Consider the following 21,140-nt stretch of genomic DNA (forward strand, 5'->3'; position numbering starts at 1 on the left):
CTCGGTCGTTGTTAGTGGACATTTCGAAGGACAGAGGACATCTATCGACCAAAAGACGTTTATAACATAGAAAGGATACATTGCCCAAGAATATGATGGAAGATCAGCTCAAAGTAAGCAATATTTAATATGATAAACCGTGTTTCTGTCGAAATATTTTAAACGCATACATCGCCATTTTGTTTGGTATAGCTTCACTTGGCCAACCCTGTATTGAAAAGTAAGGATAATTTTAAAAATGTAAATCAGCGGTTGCATTAAGAACTAATTTGTCTTTCGATTCCTGTCAACCCTGTATTTTTTAGTCAAGTATATGATTAGCTTTTAATTAAACTAGATCACTCTGATAGATGACGTCAGACATATTGAGGCTTGATTTCCTAGTATTTTTATTGTGTAACCACGGTTTTGTATGGCTAAATATGCACCTTTTCGAACAAACTGTATATGTATGTTGTAAAATGATGTTACAGGAGTGTCATCGGAAGAATTCTGAGAAGGTTAGTGAAAAAATTAATATCTTTTGGCGGTGATTACGTTATAGCGCTCTTTGGCTGGAATCGATGCTCTGGTAACGTTTTCACATGTAGTATGCTAACTTATCGATTTATTGTGTTTTCGCTGTAAAACGCTTAGAAAATCTGAAATATTGTCTGGAATCACAAGATCTGGGTCTTTCCATTGCTATGCTTTGTCTATTCTTATGAAATGTTTTATGATGAGTAAATTGGTCATACACGTTGCTCTATCTAGTAATTCTAGTCGATTTGCGATGGTCGGTGCAATTGTAAACTGTGATTTCTACCTGAAATATGCACTTTTTTCTAACAAAAACTATCCTATACCATGAATATGTTATCAGACTGTCATCTGAAGAGGTTTTTTCTTGGTTAGTGGATATCAATATCTTAGTTGAGCCGAATTGGTGATAGCACCTGAAGGAGTAAGAAACTGATGGAGTTAGAATAGTGGTGTATTTTGCTAACGTGTTTAGCTAATAGATTTACATATTTTGTCTTCCCTGTAAAACATTTTAAAAATCTGAAATGGTGGCTTTATTCACAAGATCTGTATCTTTCATCTGGTGTCTTGGACTTGTGATTTAATGATATTTAGATGCTACTATCTACTTCTGAAGCTATGCTATCTATGCTAATCAGTGTGTGGGGGGTGGGGGGTGATCCCGGATCCGGGGTTGAGGTTCTAGAAAGGTTAATAAAATGTGTCGAACTGACTGAATAAAGTCGATTTGCTATATCCCTTTGCCATTCATAAATCATGCAACGTCGTATCGCATCGGGGCAAGTAAACCAAAGGATTACCCAGGTTTCCTTTCCTGAGTACTAGGATATTGGGGCTTGCCAGACCGTGACGCTAAAGTGAGTGACACTTCTCGTCAGTCAGCGTAGACTATCGCATAGGTGAGAAAGCCATTCATTTGTCTCCTTAAGTTGTATACGCTACTGGTAGGCCTCGGCTTTTTGGTGATTATCTGCAGATCAATTATGAAAACACCTAATGAAGATGGTGAATCATCACTGTAGGAACAACTAAATGTATTGGAAATTATTTAATTTGCCCAAGATAGATATTTCGAGAATGCCCGTCTGTGTGCGGTGCGAGCGTCTATCACTTTGTGTAGCCATTAGCGATGATGCTAAGTCAAACAGTCTTCTGGTAGATGGAAAGGCTTTCACAAAAACCTTCTCAATGAAATGTTAACTACAAAGTAGCCTATGGTTACCTGGCAGAATATTATGATTATTTTTATCAATCCAGTGGGTACTTGTTTTGCAAACTCTACGATCAAGTGTGCTACAAAAACACTGCTAAAAAAAACAACCTCTGGCTAGGTGTGCACTTGAATTAAAGGGTAACTACACCCAAAAATCAAAATTTCTCAGATTTTTCCCAGTGTTCTCCTGATGTGGTTTAAGCATTGTTGTGGACTTTAAAAAACAACCAAATGCAATGTTCTGTTATAAAATCAAGGAAAAACGCAACCCCCCCCAAAAAAAGGAACATTTATTTTTCGTAATGTGTGCTATTTACTTCATATTTCTGTTTCAATAAAATACATAATTTGAAGAACAAACATCATTGTGGCAATTCATATCTTGCAGTATAACTGTAAATAAGGCTAGAATCTCAAGAGAAGACAGGTTAAATGTTTAATTTTTAATGTTCTCTTACTTAGAAAATAGTCCTGATCATATAAACCTGGACAATATTCAAAACTACTAGCAATACACTGAATTCATACATTTTCAGTGATTTAAATTGTAAAGTCTTTCTACACAATAGCACAACTAAAAATATAGTTTTTACAACCGTTTGAAGCTGGTGTAGAAATTGTATTTCATCTTATTAAACGATATTTCACAGCAATTTAGATGGCACAATGATTCCCTACACTATAAAGAGCTTGTTTTCTCACATAAACTGAAATTGAACGAACAGTGTAAAATTTTAGCAACCAGGAAATGACAGAGCGTTTTCCACTAGATAATATAGCCACAAAGTCACAACAGGTTTCCCAGTTTGACAACAGATGCCAGTCCTGCGTGAGAAATCAATAGGTGAATATCATAGCCAATCATGACACTGGCGGGTAAGTAATACAGTGATACACTATCATTCCACTATTAGCGGCAGATATATTCTGGACATTTTCTGAAATTACAATGCACAAATTCTATGTGTAGAACCTTTAATGTGCTGTAATATCTATTATTACCATTTAATTCGAAGATACTTGACACAAATTCTAATAGAAAAATAGGGTCTATTCATTTCTGTTGACCTCTTTCACTTTGTTTCCCTGGCACACATCAACAGACGGTGTCTCTGAAATGTTTCCTAGAAACCTGTCATTTCTCAGTTTTACCTCGGCCCCGCTGTCCCCACATCCTTGCTGATGTCATATCTCGCTAGATCTGATTCGGAGAGCTTTATCACCATTCTATTCGCTGCTGGTCCCTTTAGAGACTCCAGAGAGTCTAGGGGACTCTTTCTTTTCTGTGACACTTCTGAGGATGTAGAGTTGTTTGAAAACCTGCTTCACCATGAAGAATGCAATGCATCCATGCCGAAGCTGATTTGCAAGCACATAGCCTAGTGTACCGGAGGCCATGGGTGGATGTGGTAAAGGACCTATTCTAAACGTGAACTACCAAATTCTCAATAACCTAATGAGTTTGTCAACCAAATTAAATCTAAATCAAATGTGGCATATGAAAATCAAATCCCCTTTATTGTGTGTGTGTGTATTAATAGCAGAGGGGAACATTTGGAAAGTCTCTGGAGACAGTTCTGATGATGACGACAACCCCAGGGTCAGCGGAATGTTAGAGCAAAGCAGGCTTGGAGTCCTGCCCCGGGTGGACAGTTACAGCGGTCTTAACCCTCTTAGGGGGATAGCGGAATTCTGGGTGAGTGGGGTGTTGTCATGGAGACGGCCTGAGAATGGGACCCTGGGAGGCGCTAGGGGACCCCAAACTTCCTGTGTCTCCTCTCTGGTTCAGTATGACTGTGTGGGTGGGGGTGGGTCTGAACAACCAATATGACTTTGTGTTTAAAGGGATAGTTCACCCAAATTACATTTTGGTTTCCTAGTCTATTACATTGCAATCATTTGATATAGTGATTTTCATTACAAACAAGAATCTTAGTCTATGGACAAGGTGTGATGACGGCAATACATGCTTTAGTTTAGTTTCCCTGCTGCCACTGTTTCTAAATGCTAACGTTTTAGCATTTGTAACACAAATCCCATACGAGTCATGGGACCAATATAAGCATTTTCTGGACATGTCCAAATCATCAAAGTATCTCAAATTGATTGTGAAGCTCACCAAAGTCACTTATAGATGATTTGAACACGAAAAATGCAAATATTGGTCCCATGACTTGAATGGGATTTGTGCTAAAATGTTAGCGTTTGGAAACAGTGCCAGCCACCGCCAGGGAAACTAAACCAAGCATGGATTACTGTCATACCTTGTACGTTGGTTTCCTTACCCCGTAAGCAGTTTGTGTCCGTTTGTAATTTGGGTGAACTATCCCTTTAAGTGCAGAATGTTAAGGTCTACCTACAGCTGACACCAACACTTTTTTGTGTTGTCTTGTAAGTTGAAGCCTGTACATACAGTATGTGTAGCCTAAGTTTGTTTGTGAATGTGTAGATGAAGTAGGCCTATATGGGCCTAGGCTTATTATGTAGTCTAACTCACGCATGTTGAGGTTTGTGAATGTGATCGTGTGAGTATTTGCTTTGCCCACGCGTCTGTGGGTTAAATTGGCAATTTCCTCAAACCACAATATCAACTGTTATGTTTGTGTGTGACTGAAGCTGAAAGGCCGACGTGCACTCACTTGTCTCTCGGCATCATATTGAGTGGCTTTCTGCAGTTCAAACAACAATAAAAGGCACCCCGCCACTGTTTTGGTACGCAGCTGATCTCTGATGTGAGATGTGGTTGGGACGGGCGCTGACTGAGTAGCATGAGACCCCCCGTTCTGCATGTGTGCTGTCCGCTGTTGTCACCCAGTCATTTCTGCTTCGCATCAAATTTCTTGAATTTGTGTCGCATCTCTTACTGCCTACACCATGTTCTATTTGCTCATCACTTGTGGCTTCACAGGCTCAGAGCATACCTTATGAAGTACACAGAAATGTACAAAACAAGCTTGGAAACGGACAAACAGTTTCGATGCGTCGTGTATACAATCGAGGAGATGGTGTCTGGCATTTCGAAGTAGACAGCTACAGCAAGGGCAATTCCACAGTAACAGAGTGATGCTGTTCAGTGGAAATTGTTGAGAGTAGTCCTTGTGCATAGACATTAGTTTTCAAGTGCTCACAGGCTTCTAATGTCATCACCCTCACAAAGCCTTCCTGTCACATACTCTTAATACATCAGTCACATGTAGCCTCTCTGGTGTTCTTTCCTGTTTGTATTAAAGGTTGAAGAGCTCTGGAGTTTTTCTTTACGCTAGACCCTCTACCGAGTCATTCCACGACATTTCAGCATGCCATGACACCCACCATCTCTGATTGTTCTGAAATCGTTTCTGTATTTAGAAACAGATATTAGCATTCCTGCAAAATTGTTTTATTGAAAATTAATTTAGATATCTGAGAAATTCAGCTTCACGATTGCACCCAAATTAGCCCTTTTAATTTATAGGATTAACATAATATTCAAGAAATATAGTATCCAACATCTGATTTGCATAAGACATGAGGAATCCAATAAAATAGTAAAAAGCCACCCACACATCCCACGCAAATCCTACCCCAACAACCACTACACAGTATTCAGTTCAGTACTCAGTTCTCTGTCTGACAAGGCCTTGTTATGGATCTGCAGATTGGAGTATTGCTTCTTCATCCTTTGTCGTGTATTCCCTGTGAATCTGGTGATATTTTTCCCCCCCTGTTCAGAGAAATGAGCTGTTGAAGCTGCTTGCTTTATTTACCATGAACTACAGTGAACTTTCACACTAGATGCCGCTGTTCCTGCTACTGCCACATCCTTTTATACATTTTGCTGGTCTCTTGTGTTTCTTAAATTATGGATCGCAATATTTTCTTTGCAATTTTGGATTGAAAACCAATAGCTTTTGCTCATGATGAAAAGCAATTGTGTGGTGATCTTCACAAGTCAAGCCAGTCCTCCATGAAAGCAATTCACTCTCTAGTGGGCCAAACAAACAAAGCATCACCAAATTTAGGGCTGTGGCTGTCCTGATTTTTTCCCCCCAGCAGGTTATTGTCATGCAAAAGTCCGCTGGTCTCACGGTAATTGACCGTTAATTAATAAACACCTTTAGCATATCTAGGCCTCCACACATATAAGCTGCTGATGTGGCATTTTTGAACATCTACACATCTACAACCAATTTAATGTACACCATCACAATAAATCTTTTATTTTAGTCGGGTCTAAAGAAACAACATGATATGAAGAAATTGTATTTCAGGTGAATAGAATATGAGTTGGCTTACTGTAGGCCTATGAAATCTGGCTATGTGCCAATCCATAGGCTGTATGCTTATAAATCCTGTGCAATTGTTTTATTTTATATGATTTTAAAGAGGAATATAATTGAATTTAACTGAATAAAATAGAAAGGATATTTTTCACATTATGTAGCAAGTGCGCATATTGCGCTATGTTGAACGTAAAAGTGATAATTTGAAACCGGTCCTATATGCTAGATTTAGTTATTTGGCAATTTTAGTTGTGAACGATATCAACCTTAGAATGTCTTAGAAATCAACAAACTATATGGGCTACATGGTGGGACTATAGGCTATTGATGATTTGAGAAAGTAGCAAAAAAAAGCTTGCCCTCTGTTCCTTGCCTCAGGCTATTCTCAATTTAATTTGGTCTTTACTAATATGTAAAATTTGTTTAGATTCAGAATGGTCCATAATCAAATGGGCAGGGGAAAAATAAGGGGATGACAAGCAGATAAGAGGCAATCCGTAATTTCGATTAAGACATTAATGAGCGATCTAGGACGGACTTAGTCAATAAAAGTATTTGTTTAGCACTTTTGAAATGTACAGCGACAGAATTCATGACATGGGCTGTTCTTACAGTGTTCTCCCTGTACACCAAGTCAGAACCGTAGGATAAATCAAGGGGGCATATATTCTATGATTAAATTTCTCTACAACAGGCTATAGGCTACATGTGCACCACCAAGTCAATACAGTAGGAGAAATTAAGAGGGGTAAATAGACCAAATTATTAGGGTGAGGCACATGGGCTACTACCATCTTACTACACAACATACACTTAGTATTACTTTCTAAGCTACAGTATACATATCTCCCTGGCATATTACATAATTTATGCAGCAGCATACAATACATTTTTGGACTCGCCTTGTTGTGCTGCGCTCACTTGAACAGGAAGGTGGCGTGGCGGTCCTTAGTGGGCAAATTGTGTCATCAAAGGCTGGTACATCAAAGTCTGGCATTCTCTGGATTTATGCCGCTTTCAAAACAACTGGGAACTCTGAAAAAAACAAGTTTGAATCATGATGATGTCATTGATCTTCAGGTCGTAGCTATAGAAAGAGGCCATATTTACAATTCCGAGTTGGATGACAGTTCAAAACGTTTTTTCCCAGTCGGAGCTCGTTTATTCCTTACTTCCCAGTTTTCTTGAACTCACTGAAGTCAAGTTTTCGCAGTTCCAAGTTAACAGTTGTTTTGAGCGCAGCACAAATCATGCTTCATTGACAGCATGGCCAATGTTGAATGTTTATCATTTTAAACTTGGGAAAGAGCCCCTTAATCCCAGATTTGGGACCACACAGCCACTGTCACTGATTCCTTCCAAACCAATCATTGTTGAATTTGCAATTTCCAACTTGTTGTGTAATGTTTATGGCCGATGAGCACCAATACGTTTTATCTGTCATTTAAAAGGGATTTACCAGTAGATTGTCAACTTGATTCATGACGACGACTGCTAGCTAAGATTTTGAAAGTATGATGTTGACATGATCAGTCCAATCAAAGCTACTGTACATATAACGTGATTTGATGTCATTTTTCAGTGGCCAATGACTTTGAGCCTTCTTGGATGGGCACTTCTAATGTAACTCTATGGTAGCACCCAAGGGGCTAGAATTTTTGAGGTCTACCCTTAGACTTGGCAGTGACGTAGTGTCCCCATGAGTTACAGAACACTGAGCCAATCACGCCGCACCGTATTTTCTGCTGGCTTGCCCCACCACCACAGAAATCACTGAAATAGGCTGAAACACCTTCATTTTGGAGCTTCCTTACTCAAGAAATCAAAAAAGAGACCGTGTTTGTATGCGGCTTTATTAACTGAATGATATTTTTTTATACATTGTTTGAAAACTGAAATGTGACACGTATTAATGCCAACATAACATGCAAAACAGGCAAAACATTTGGAACTCAAAACCGGTGTGCCCTGAATGACGGGTCGCCACTGGCCTTGCGTAATATGCGGTAGGCTATGTATTGTGTAACTGCACAATCATCATTTTCATTCAGGTTGTTTTTTTATTTTAGGTTTAATGCATAAGCTCTAATATGCTTATTTGTGTTTTGAATGAATCATCCCCTTAGATAGCGCTGTCCATTTCGTTGTGTTAGGCTTTGAAACAACATCCACAACAACCATGTTATAGACTGTTTCAACCTGCTGTTGAACTTATTTCTTCCGATTGATGATCACAGTGAGATGAGTTTTACAAGTATGATAGGCCTACTGTTTGGATAAGTGTTTGATGTGATTTTCGATATCATTTGCATTGATGTCAGAGTAGTTAGAGGGAGAATTGAGCCCTGAGTACCAGGACATGATGATAGTTAGCAAGTTGAGTGCTACCAAAGCATGTCCAGAGTGCATAAAAGGAGATTATGTGACTCAAAAGTCACGTGGAATTTTACTGCAGTCATGACTCATGACTGCCGGTGTGGTGATAATATGGTCACAGCAATAGCCCTAACCAGATTTACAGGGAATACATTACAAAGGATGAAGAAGCTGCAGCCCTGTACTTCTTGTCAGACATACAGTATACTGAACTGATAGTGGACATACAGTACACTGGTTGTCGGGGTGGGATTGGCATGGGGTGCGAGGCATCCGTGGGTGGATGGCTTTTGATTCATTTTATTGGATTCCAGAGGTCTTACTCATTGTTAGGAAGAATTATGTTTGAATCCTGTGGAATCAATTATCTTAATTTCTCTTATGTTTCTAACTACATAAAAGATTTCAGCACAATCTGAGATGGTGAGGGTCGGATATTGCTACCTTTTCTTGCCAGTCTGTTCCACTTGTTTGACAGTGTCAATAGCTATTGATCTTTCTTGCTCTTATCAATCAACGAACGCTATGTATACATAAGTATTTGGACACCCCTTCAAATGAGTGCACCCATTGCTGACAGGTGTATAAAATCGAGCACACAGCTATAAGTGCTGTTATTGTGAAGTGGAAATGTCTAGGAGCAACAACGGCTCAGCTACGAAGCACACAAGCTCAGAGAATGGGACCGCCGAGTGCTGTACGTGTGTAGTGCGTAAAAATCGCCTGTCCTCGGTTGCAACACTCACTACCGAGCTACCGAGTTCCAAACTGCCTCTGGAAGCAATGTCACCACAATAACTTTGTCGGGAGCTTCATGAAATGGGTTTCCATGGCCGAGCAACCGTACACAAGCCTTAAGATCACCATGCGCAATGCAAAGTGTCAGCTGGAGTGGTGTGAAGCTCGCCGCCATTAGACTCTGAAGCAGTGAAAACGCGTTCTCTGGAGTGATGAATCACACTTCACCATCTGGCAGTACGATGGACGAACCTGGGTTTGGCGGATGCCAGGAAAACGCTACCTGTCCCAATGCATAGTGCCAACTGTAAAGTTTAATGGGAGGAGGAATAATGGTCTGGAGCTGTTTTTCATGGTTCGCGCTAGGCCCCTTAGTTCCAGTGAAGGGAAATCTTAACGCTACAGCATACAATGACATTCTAGACGATTCTGTGCTTCCGACTTTGTGGCAACAGTTTGGGGAGGTCCTGTTTCAGCATGACAATGCCTCAGTGCACAAAGTTAGGTCCATACAGAAATCGTTTGTCGATTGGTGTGGTAGAACCTTACTGGCCTGCACAGAGCCCTGACCTCAACCCCATCGAACACCTTTGGCATGAATTGGAACGCTGACTGCGAGCCAGGTCTAATCGCCCAACATCAATGCCCGACCTCACTAATGCTCTTGTGGCTGAATGGAAGAGTCCCAACAGCAATGTTCCAACGTCTAGTGGAAAGCCTTCCCAGAAGAATGGAGGCTGTTATAGCAGCAAAGTGAGGACCAACTTTATATTAATGCCCATGATTTTAGAATGAGATAATTGACAAGCAGGTGTCCACATACTTTTGTTCATGTAGTGTATGTAAACTGAGAGTTTGGGGTTAATGGTTACTTGGATTGTTGATACTTGACAAAGCTGTGGAGTGCGCACTGAACCTCAGGTACATTTGTTTGAGTGTCGGTACAAAGGCTCGGCTTGGCTCGGCTTGTGCTGTATCGTGGATATTTGTGTAGGCCAATTTATGATGGCTGGTGTGTGTGTTTGCCTATGTTTAGCGTGTGTGTGTGTTCAGCATTTGGTATATATTACCCCCATCCTCACTCAGACTCAGCATGGTGGATGGGACAGGTCACATGCCCATAGGACTGTTTAAAAAAAAAAATATTGAACTTTTTGGAGTGTGTGTGGAAGGTAGGTTGATGGAGTTGGCAGAAAGAAAAGCTGTGTGTGTGTGTGGGCACGCACTCATTTGTCTGCTTCTTTTTTGTACACGCTCAGTCAGTGAGATGGTTTCTCAGAGAGCCAGTTAGTCATTTCTTCTCAGATCCCTTCAATGAGTCAAATACTTTTAATTTCTCCCTAAAGCTGTTTGGATGAACAATGACTCTGTGTTATTAATTTATACTAAGACTCATGAGGAAAGGAAACGAGGGGGAAAGGAATCTCCTTTTGATGTGCCCAACCTGTCTGTGATTATTCCAAATGGCACACTATTCCATATGTAGTGCACTACTTTTGACCAGGGCCCATAGGCCTCGTCCCAAAATGAATTCACTGTATAGTGGATAGGGTGCCATTTGGGATGCACCCATAGACATTCCTCCCGCTCACACACTGTGACATTTGCATAGGGTCACACTCATCTGACTCAGCCTTCTGGAATACACCTCTTGAGTGTTGCGCCAACTGTGCTTTGTTGCTCTGCTGTTTGATCCCCATTTCTGGGATTTATTGTAAAGGAGCAGAGAGAGTGAGACGTTCTGGTGATTCATGTCATTGTCTTTTTAGGGATTATCTACAAAAATAATGGAGATCTAGGCTTAGTAATTGGCTGTACAGTGAGGAGATGTACATTTTGGGTTATGCCGTTCTGACTACACCATATGCAAATCCAGTACATATTGTTTCCACCCACCCACCCACTCTCTCCAAGGTACACCTGCCTTCACATAGCATAAGGATTCCTCATAACGAGGTGACTGGGGCTGATATCACATGCACTTCAGCCAGCTCGTGGAACAGCTCACACATGACACACACAAAAGCCCAGCTATCATCAGCACACAATGAGCACCTTCTGCTCTCTTTCCCTCCACCCATTTGCGCTGGGGGAAAAAGCGACGAGATTCAATTTGGAAAATGGTGAACTCTCCTCCTCTCGTGTCCTTTCCTCCTTCTGAGCTGGGCTGGAGAGTGCGTGTTCCGTGAGCAGTAGCCTTCCTCCAGCCCACTCTCTGGGTCTCTCCAGTCTGAACGGGGCCTGGTGCTCAGCCCAGAGAGCTCCACTGAGGGACGCTCCAGGGTAAGAGCCAAGCTGGATTTTCAAGAGCAAAGACTCATGCACACAGGCACACATACTTTAGACACACTGAAACTGAGAGAGGCACGCACGCACACACAACCTGCATGTCCCAGTGAATGTGCGTTTCCCACTAGTTCCTCCACCATCTGGTACCCCTCTCCATCCAGTTCTGGAGCTCCTGTCAGAGAGATCTGTAGAGCAAAAGGAAAACATCAAAACAGCGATAGATAAAATTCATGCAACCTAATATTTCTACTCTCCAAACCAACACAAACTTAACCTCCTCACCACAAACACTGGCTAAAATGGTCCTGACGAACGAAGATGTACGTAAAGCAGAAGCAAACTCTAGCTCGAAACTTCTCTTAATGTGGCACAAACACACCGGTGTGACGTACGTGGTGTTTTAAAGGGAGTTCCGTCGATGTGGTGTGTTACTGGAACAGAGTGGTGTTTGAGGGGTCTGGAACATGACATGCTGTCTCAATGTCTGCTTCTTCTCTGTCTGTCTATCTCTCTTTCTCTCTCTCTCTTTCTTTCTTTCTCTTTTCCAGGGCTCTAGTCCCAAACTGACAGTTCATTGCGCAGACATCCTGGCGATCCGCCGCTGCAACCGCCTGGAGATGCCCGACAACATGAACACGTTTGTTTTAAAGGTGAGGAGGAGACTCTCCCCTGCTAGTGATGCTGATCCATCTTCCTGCCTTGTGTCGTGTCCCTTCGCCACATGGTCCATGCACACATTCAGCCAAGGAGTCAGCTTGTTCTGTCCAAAAGCACTCTTGGATTTATAGTGCCCATTGAGCAGTGAGCTTCCACATGAAACATCACTCAAAAGTGTATACACGCAAGCAAGCATACACACACACACACACACACACCCTTTGCCAAACTTGTCTGTTTCTTTCCATTCCTGTTCTTGAGGGTGTGTTTGTCACATATTTCTGTGTGTGTGTGCATACAATCTCCTTTACCACTAGTTTTGTCTCCTCCAGGTTAATCACTATCCAGGTAGTCTCATATTTGAGACGGAAAATAACCAGCAAGTCAGCTCCTGGACAACAGAAATTAAAGAATGTATCAACAGGTGAGGGACACGGCACACTGTAATGTTATCAGTACACTAGTTATTTAACATGCTACTCTCCCTCCCCATCTATTTTGTATTTTCTTCATCTAGCTTTATTCCATGTGTTCTGTGGTGTGTGTGTGCACGTGTTTCTGTGTGTGTGTGTTTCTCTGTGTGTGTGTGTGTGTGTGTGTGTGTGTGTGTGTGGGGAGCTATGTGTCAGGCGCAGCCATGTGAAAGAGGAAGTGTGGGGGAGGTCTGAGTCTCAGTGGGGGAATCTCAGGACCTTTCTCATTTCTGCAGATGTCTGGAATTCTCTATCTCGCTTCCCCTCCCCAGACTCTGGTTTTCAGTCCAGCACGGCTTCAGCTCTGTAGCCCCCATGTCCCGAGGCCTTCCACACACACACACACGCACACACACGCACACACACAGAGTTAAAATGTAAGTAAAAATGATCATCTTCTTGCTAACGGTTGGACCCCCTTTCATTGGGGCGCCAAACATTAAACTTCCATCTCAGAAGGCAGTGCTTTATTTGCTAGACTATAACAAGCTAGCTACTGTAGCTGTCGGAATTGCTGACAAAGGCTAATGAATACAATACTTATTTCAGTCTCATGCATTTCTCTTAAGCAGTACTGACACATAGTATGGTAACACTTTTGTCATCAAAATGGACACCCTGTAAAATGGTTGAAGTGTGCAGGGAATGGTGAGCTATTGACACTGATAGTGCTGTCATTTCCTATTTCGGATGATAGGATCATGCTCTCTATCCATGGCATGGCTGCGCTTTCAACATGTATGCTATCATGCTGTTCCAAATCAGGCAGTTAGTCACAGTACTCAAGATTGTACTCAAGATTGTATGAGTGTGCACATTCATGAGTTTGCGCATGTGTGCGTCTATTTTTAGTGTGTGTGTCTTAGAGAAATATATAGAGGCTTCGTCTTTCTCCTTCTGGGTGGAGGACCTGTGAATATGTATGAGGAGGAAAAACTCCATCTCTCTCTCTCTCACTCTTACTCTCTTTCAAAAGACAGACAGACCGTGTGTGTGATATTGGGGGTGGAGTGGAGGTATCATGTACAATAACACTAGCGTTTTCAAGATTTACTGTAACAAGACATCCTTCCTGACCGAGCCCCGACGCTTTTGTGTGCCTCCGTCCTGCTGCTTCCTGTAGACTCGATGGCCCCCATCCCTCTCTCCCGCTTCCTCTTTCTTTTTCTTTTTCGTTCTTTCACTTCTCCCCTAGTGTAACCACAACTCCAAAGCTCCCGTTTGTGGTTTATATGATTGAATAAGCAGATTGTTGGATTAATATTGACCTAGTGTGATATAAATGTTTACTTTCTTGTGAATAATGCAGTATCTTTACGAGAGGCCAATGCACATACCGATAGGACGCATGGGGAGTGAGTAGCTCCGTTTTGTACCCTCAAAACTGTGATTCTATGTAGAAGTCGGACAATATCGTTTAAATTAAGCCTCTAAAGTCAAAAGATCAATATATCCCCAAGCAACTGGAGGAGAGTGAGCGGTCAGTTATTTACAGCCACGAACCAATCTATGTTAAGCGACGCCAACAAGCCATGGCTTCCGTTGACGAAGAGGAAAAGACAAAGAACAACTTGGAGATGCAAATGAGAGCCACGGACGGCTAAAGGATATCCAGGAAAACATAGCTAAAATGCTCTCAACGCTCACCAAAACAAGCAAACTGTTACAATCTGTTGTTAAAGAGGTAGATTTGCTCAAAAGGAAAGTAGAGTATCGTCAGATATGCATATACAGGGCAGGCGCGTGGACGAATAGGACAACAAAAATGGCCTTCTGGAGAAGAGAAGAACTCTAAATATCCTCACACGGTATGGGAACACAGAGGATGGAGTTCACAAGTGCCGATGAAGCCCTGAACAGGCTGCAGTAAGCCTTTCCAGTTGAAAGAGAGCCCAATGCCCTGAGGAGGAAGAGGCAGAAAAGTGATAAGCACACTAGGCTACATACAATGATGCCCAAGACCATCTTATCGTAAGTTGAGAAAATATTATTTCTCCCCCCCCCCCCCCCCATACAATCTAGACTCCATTGTCTCCAAGTAACTGTTCTTATCTAGGAAGTAACAATTGAATTAGTCAATGCCAATGAGATACATGGTCAATGAAAAGACAATATAAAAAAGGAATTATAAACCGGTGGTTCGGGCCCTGAATCTGGATTGGCTGAAAGACGTGGTACATCAGACCGTATACCGTCGGTATGACAAAGCAAATCGTGTTACTGGTCTAATTACGTTAGTAACCAGTTTATAATGGCACTAAGGCACCTCTGGTGTTTGTGGTATATGGCCAATATACCATGGCTAAGGGATGTACCCAGGTACTCCGCGTTGCGCCGGGCATAAGAACAACCCAAATACCACACCTCATCGGGCCTCATTGCTTAAATATAGCATGTACAGTACCAGTCAAAAGTCTGCACACCTACTCATTCCAGGGTTTTTCTTTATTTTTTACTATTTTCTACATTGTAGAATAATAGTGAAGACATCAAAACTATGAAATAAGACATATGGAATCACGTAGTAACTAAAAAAGTGTTAAACAAATCAAAATATATTTTAAATTTGAGATTCTTCAAAGTAGCCACCCTTTGCCTTGATGACAGCTTTGCACACTTGGCATTCTCTCAACCAGTTTAACCTGGAATTATTTTCCAACAGTCTTGAAGGAGTTCCCACATATGCTGAGCACCTGTTGGATGCTTTTCCTTCACTCTGCGGTCCAACTGATCCCAAACCATCTCAATTGGGTTGCGGTCGGGTGATTATGGAGGCCAGGTCATCTGATGAAGCACTCCATCACTCTCCTTGGTCAAATACCCCTTATACAGCCTGGAGGTGTGTTGGGTCATTGTCCTGTTGAAAAACAAACCAGATGGGATGGTGTATCGCTGCAGAATGCTGTGGTAGCCATGCTGGTTAAGTGTGCCTTGACACCAGCAAAGCACCCCCACACCATAACAGCTCTTCCTGCATGCTTTACGGTGGGAAATACACATGCGAAGATCATCCGTTCACCTACATGCGTCTCACAAAGACACGGCGGTTAGATCCAAAAATCTCCAATTTGAACTCCAGACCAAAGGACAAATTTCCACTGGTCTAATGTCCATTGCTTGTGTTTCTTGGCCCAAGAAAGTCTCTTCTTATTATTGGTGTCCTTTAGTAGTGGTTTCTTTGCAGCAATTTGACCATGAAGGCCTGATTCACACACACTTCTAAACAGTTGATGTTGAGATGTGTCTGTTACTTGAACTCTGAAGCATTTATTTGGTCTGCAATTTCTGAGGCTGGTAACTCTAATGAACTTATCCTCTGCAGCAGAGATAACTCTCTTATGCTGTATGCATGGGCTCCATGATGGGGGGAAAAAGCATATGGTTCTCGAACACTTAACCACATCTGCTGACAATCTCTTTTTCTTGCAAGAGTTACATTTTTCTTTTAAAAGGAGAGAAATGTAATATTTAAAGAGGAGCTGGATTGGAGAGGCCCATGCTGCCACCTACTGTAGTAACAGTAGAGGTGTACGCATCCTGATAAATGAGAATAAATGGGAACGGTATGAAGTCCAAAAGTTATGGTCGGACCTAGAAAGTTAGCTGTCAGAAGTATTGCTGAACAAATATGTAAATGCAACATTCAACAATTTCATTTTACTGAGTTGCAGTTCATATGAGGAAATCAGTCAATTGAAATAAATTAATTAGACCCTAATCTATGGATTTCACATGACTGGGAAAACAGATACCTTTAAAGAAAAAAAGGGGCCTCACAATGGGCCTCAGGTTCTCGTCACAGTATTTTTGTGCATTCAAACTGCCATCGATAAAATGCAATTGTGGTCGTTGTCCGTATCTTATGCCTGCCCATACCATAACCCCACCACCACCATGTGGCACTCTGTTCACAACGTTGACATCAGTAAACCGCTTACCCACACGATGCCATACACGTGGTCTGTGGTTTTGAGGCTGGTTGGACGTACTGCCAAATTCTCTAAAACAATGTTGGAGGCGGCTTATGATAGAGAAATTAGCATAACATTCTCTGGAAACTGCTCTGGTGGACATTCCTGCAGTCAGCATGCCAATTGCACACTCCGTCAAAACTTGAGACATCTGTGGCATTGTGTTGTGACAAAACTGCACATCTTAGAGTGGCCTTCTACTGTGTCCAGTACAAGGTGCACCTGTGTAATGATCATGCAGTTTAATCAACTTCTTGATATGCCACACCTTTCAGGTGGATGGATTATCTTGGCATATGAGAATCGCACACTAACACGGATGTAACCACAATTGTGCACAAAATTTGAGAGAAATAAGCTTTTTATGTGAGTATGAAAAATGTCTGGGATCTTTTATTTCAGCTCATGAAACATGGGACCAACACTTTACATATTGCATTTATATTTTTGTTCAGTATACAATGTAAACTTACTTTTAATCCATCTGTCTGCATATTTCAAGACATGGCATATGGGGTTGTCGTGAGGTACCCAATGGGCTAAATCCCTAGCAAACATAGGTGATTAATCAAATTGCATTCTATACTGAAGATCATGATTAGGTGATTATTGGAGTCAGGTGTGTTAGCTGGGACTGAGGCAAAACTGTGACACTAATCAGGCCCTCGAGGACTGGAATTGCCCACCCCTGGTCTAGACGATTCTCTTCTCATCACTCATCTTGAAAAAATGTATCAATCAGTCCGCCATCATTAACACAATGGAAAAATCTAATGATTTATTTTAATAGTACATTTCAGCCTTGTGCAGTTGATGGCAGTGTCATGTCAAGAAGGATGGGCTAACATTTTAGCCCAGTCTGGATTGGCTGCTGCTAACTGAAGTCATTGTTTATTACACAGGTCTGGCAGTGTGGATTTGGAGCTCCTAACCTACCCTGTGGACAATGCTGCGATGGCCAACCGGAGAGGGAACTCCGAGTCAGGGAGTCAGGGTGGGTGTCAGGGACAGGAAGGGTCGGACCCCAACCTGGAAGTGTGTAACAATTAATATCTCAGGATGATATTGTATCTTTATGTTTGAAATTATGCTGTAGTGGTTGGCCCAGTCACTTGTAACGGTTTGAGGAGTTGTGGGTATGATTCCTGCATGGGCTGCATGTATATCTTATGAACATTCCGGCAGGGTGACAGGTAGTCTAGGGGTTAGAGCGTTGGACCAGTAACAGAAAGGTTGGTGGTTTGAATACCCGAGTCAACAAGGTAATCGGTATTCTGTCGATTTCCCCTTGAGCAAGGTGATTAACCCAAATTTGCTCTAGGGGCACCATACTACTATGGCTGACCCTGTTAAACAACAAATTTCACTGCGACTATCCAGTGTGTGTACCCCCCAAAAAATGAGCTATTTTTGGATCAAAGTGTCTGCTAAATGACCATGTTACATTCTGTTCTTACACTTCACTTGTTGTCCCCCCACTAGGATCTGCGACCTTTGCCCTCTCGGAGCAGGTGTACCATAAGACTGACCACTTCCTGTGTTCATACCCCTGGTTCCACGGGTCCATCTCGCGGGTGAAGGCGGCCCACCTGGTCCAGAACTTGGGCCTGGAGGGCCACGGAGTGTTCCTAGTGAGGCAGAGTGAGACTCGCCGCGGAGACTACGTCCTCACCTTCAACTACCAGAGCAAGGCCAAGGTGGGGCGCACACACCTTGGATCTACCATAGGTTCTAGAAGAATACCTTCTTAGTTTTTGATATCATGAAGATGTCTGAATAAAAGCATTGTTGACATTGTTGTTCATGTCGATGCATCTCCCTCCGCCTCTCTCTTTCTGCAGCACCTGCGTCTGTCTCTAACAGAGTGGGGTCAGTGTAGGGTGCAGCACCTGCGCTTCCCATCCGTCATGGACATGCTCAGTCACTTTCGCCTCTACCCCATACCCCTGGAGTGTGGCACTGCCTGTGACGTCACCCTCTCAAGCTTCGTGGTGGCTAACTCCCAAGGTGAGCCCTCGTCACTGACCCCTGACCTACACTGGACACAAACACACGCACCCACCAATACTTTTGAACTTAGGGCTACTGCTAACACTTAACTTTACATAAATGTCTCTAAAAAAATTGCACACAAAGAAATACTATTTTATTATAGATGTGCCATAAACAGCTACTTGGATATAAAGTATATGGGAATCCGCACAGGATGTTACAAGTGAAACCCTTTGTCAGCATAAATAATGTTATGTCATTGTGTCCTCTCAGGTCAGATTTCAGCGGCTGTTCTGGTTCCCTTCTCCCTGAACTGCTGGAGCTCCGAGCCCAGCCTGGCCCACTGCAGCCCAGCCACCTGCCCCAGCCTGCTCCCCTCAGCAGGCCCCTCTCCAGGCCCTCTGCCCCAGCCCGGACACCCTCATCTATACACCTCACCCCTCCCAGACCTCCCCACCTCGGGTCCCCTGCGTCGGAGCGAGTCGGTGGGCCGCAGACCCCTACTGCGCCACCCCAACCCCCACCCACCCTTTACTCAGCGAGACTCCGACTACGAACTGGAGCCAGACAGGGGCCGCAAGCGGGCCATCGACAACCAGTACATGTTCCTCTGACCGGCCGACTCCCTTTCACAGCCGGCCCAGAGGTCACCGCAAAACTCCAAGCAAGTGCCAGATGGACTCATGAGTGAACGTGTATGCCCAAGTTGAGGTCTGTTTCGTGGTGGGGGTGACAGAGTTCATTATGAATGTATTTTTAGGAAAGTGTTTAATATTGTTATGATTATTCTCATTTTATGAAGCAGATGTCGTTGTTTTAAGGGATGTTGCTACATGGGGAAGGTCTTCCCTCAGGCAGGGGAGGGGGGCACCCTCACTGCCTCTCCCTCCCCCTGTAACCCCATAAAGAAAGCGGTCGGGAGGGGACACACCCTATTCTAGAGTCCCTGTTCCCCTCCACAGCCTCGACTCTCAAGCCCTGTGCACAACTCTTGTATAACACATTTCACACAATGTTCGTGATACAGAGTTTGTCTGCCCAAAAATGTTTACACAACCACTGTGCAAAACTCTGTTGTATCACAAAGCATTGTACAACTTGAATAGGGCAAAATATTAGCATGTTAATTTCCTGTTAGCATTTAACAGAAGAGTCCTTACCTTCATAGCATTAACTTCTTTCATCTTAACATTGTTCTCTCCAGCTCTACGACTCAAGGACAAAGCTGGACCTTTCTGAAGGCATTTGTTTTTTGCTAGTTAAATGTTTCCAAATGCTACATTTGAACGTTTGTCTTCTATGGCTTCTTAATCAGTGAGCTCTTGAAAGAGACAAACTTCGCCAAAGAAAAGACTGCACTCCCTTGCTTTGACGAAGAACCCTTGTGTACATGGCCCCTTAACACATTTTATGTAAGCAACCGTTCTGGTGTACATTTTGTTTAGTAATTAAACATTCTTCTTTAACATACCAGTACCCGTCACTTTTCTGTATGTACATCTTCTTTCCCTTGCCTAACACTAACTTAGCAGTGAAACCTTAATCATTGAGTTGTACAGCTTACCCTCTAGAAGTCCTACAGTATTTATGTTCATTTCTTATCATAGAAGGGCTTTGTTTTTAAGAAATGCACAAAGGCAGGTTGATTTCCTTTTTAAATGATCAGGACATCGACTTGCCTTTTCATTGCATGACCCAGCTAAAAATCTATCAAGGAATTTTACAATGGTTTTTAATCAGGTACCTTCCAAAATTTTAACTGACATTGTCAAATGTTTAGGTGGGAAAAAAGGTTAGACAATTGCGGTTTGTTTCCTGTGCTTAAATTTAAACTAATCCCAATCTGTTCTGCAAATGCAACAGGAAAGCAACGGTATCATTGACTTATCAGTCCCTGTAGCCAGAAAGACTGCCTTGCCTGAAAACTGCTGTTGCTTTACGTGTTTGAACTTAGTGCAATAACTGAGATATTTCCAATAATTTAGCCTATGGCACATTGAACGCTTTATATTATAGCTTAACCTGTACATCGTCTTTGCACTCAATCATATTGGGAAAACACAAATCACACCAAGAGTTCTGGCAAGCTTAGTGCATTCCACTACTGTAGTCTGGTGTTGCTCACTCTTCAACACCTGTCTGCACATATCAGGTTAGTTTTATACTCCAAATGGCCCCAATGTACCTCAGGCCTATGTATTAGAACATTTGCTTACATGCACTTATTTTGCCCGGTCAGTCAAGCTTTCTGACATTGTTCCAAGTTCAACTGATTTAATGTGTCTTCTCAATACTGTTGATTACCTGTTATGTATTAGCACTAAACATTCCATTCTCCCCAAGCTAATTAAACCACAAAAGCTTTCCATCTGTCAATCTTTGATCAACTGTCACATTTTCCTTAGTTATAAGCATTCTAAATTATCTCAACTGTATATTTGACTTTTGTAATATAAAGCTAACCCAAAAAATGTACCTACAACACAGCAATTTTTTTGTGACTATGAAAAAGCTCCACACTTCCCTCGTGGTTGTTTTTCTGCATATTACTTTGACAAGTCTAAAAATGTGTGCTCTGAAATTAATAGACACAGGTATAAAACAGCATTGTATGGCTCCTGCACATAGCCCTATAATGCTTTCACCG

The 21,140-nt window shown here is 42.3% G+C and overlaps 1 protein-coding gene across 5 annotated transcripts in view; it reads left to right on the forward strand.

Annotated features, from left to right (window-relative positions):
• The window catches only part of LOC139545802 (SH2B adapter protein 3-like), a 67,931-nt gene extending 47,072 nt beyond the window's left edge, over positions 1-20,859 (forward strand). For 4 of the 5 annotated variants that reach the window (XM_071353998.1, XM_071353999.1, XM_071354000.1 and 1 more), the window contains 7 exons: positions 11,949-12,050; positions 12,390-12,481; positions 15,193-15,369; positions 17,404-17,495; positions 17,984-18,198; positions 18,343-18,508; positions 18,767-20,859. In XM_071353998.1, coding sequence (XP_071210099.1) covers positions 11,949-12,050; positions 12,390-12,481; positions 15,193-15,369; positions 17,404-17,495; positions 17,984-18,198; positions 18,343-18,508; positions 18,767-19,107 — 1,185 coding nt within the window. In that variant the 3' untranslated portion in view covers positions 19,108-20,859. The remainder of the gene's footprint in view (positions 1-11,948; positions 12,051-12,389; positions 12,482-15,192; positions 15,370-17,403; positions 17,496-17,983; positions 18,199-18,342; positions 18,509-18,766) is intronic. The other variant, XM_071354002.1, reaches the window with a different exon arrangement.
• The last annotated feature ends 281 nt before the right edge of the window (positions 20,860-21,140 follow it).

This window comes from Salvelinus alpinus, chromosome 19 (assembly GCF_045679555.1).
Source record: "Salvelinus alpinus chromosome 19, SLU_Salpinus.1, whole genome shotgun sequence".
Taxonomy (NCBI): domain Eukaryota; kingdom Metazoa; phylum Chordata; class Actinopteri; order Salmoniformes; family Salmonidae; genus Salvelinus; species Salvelinus alpinus.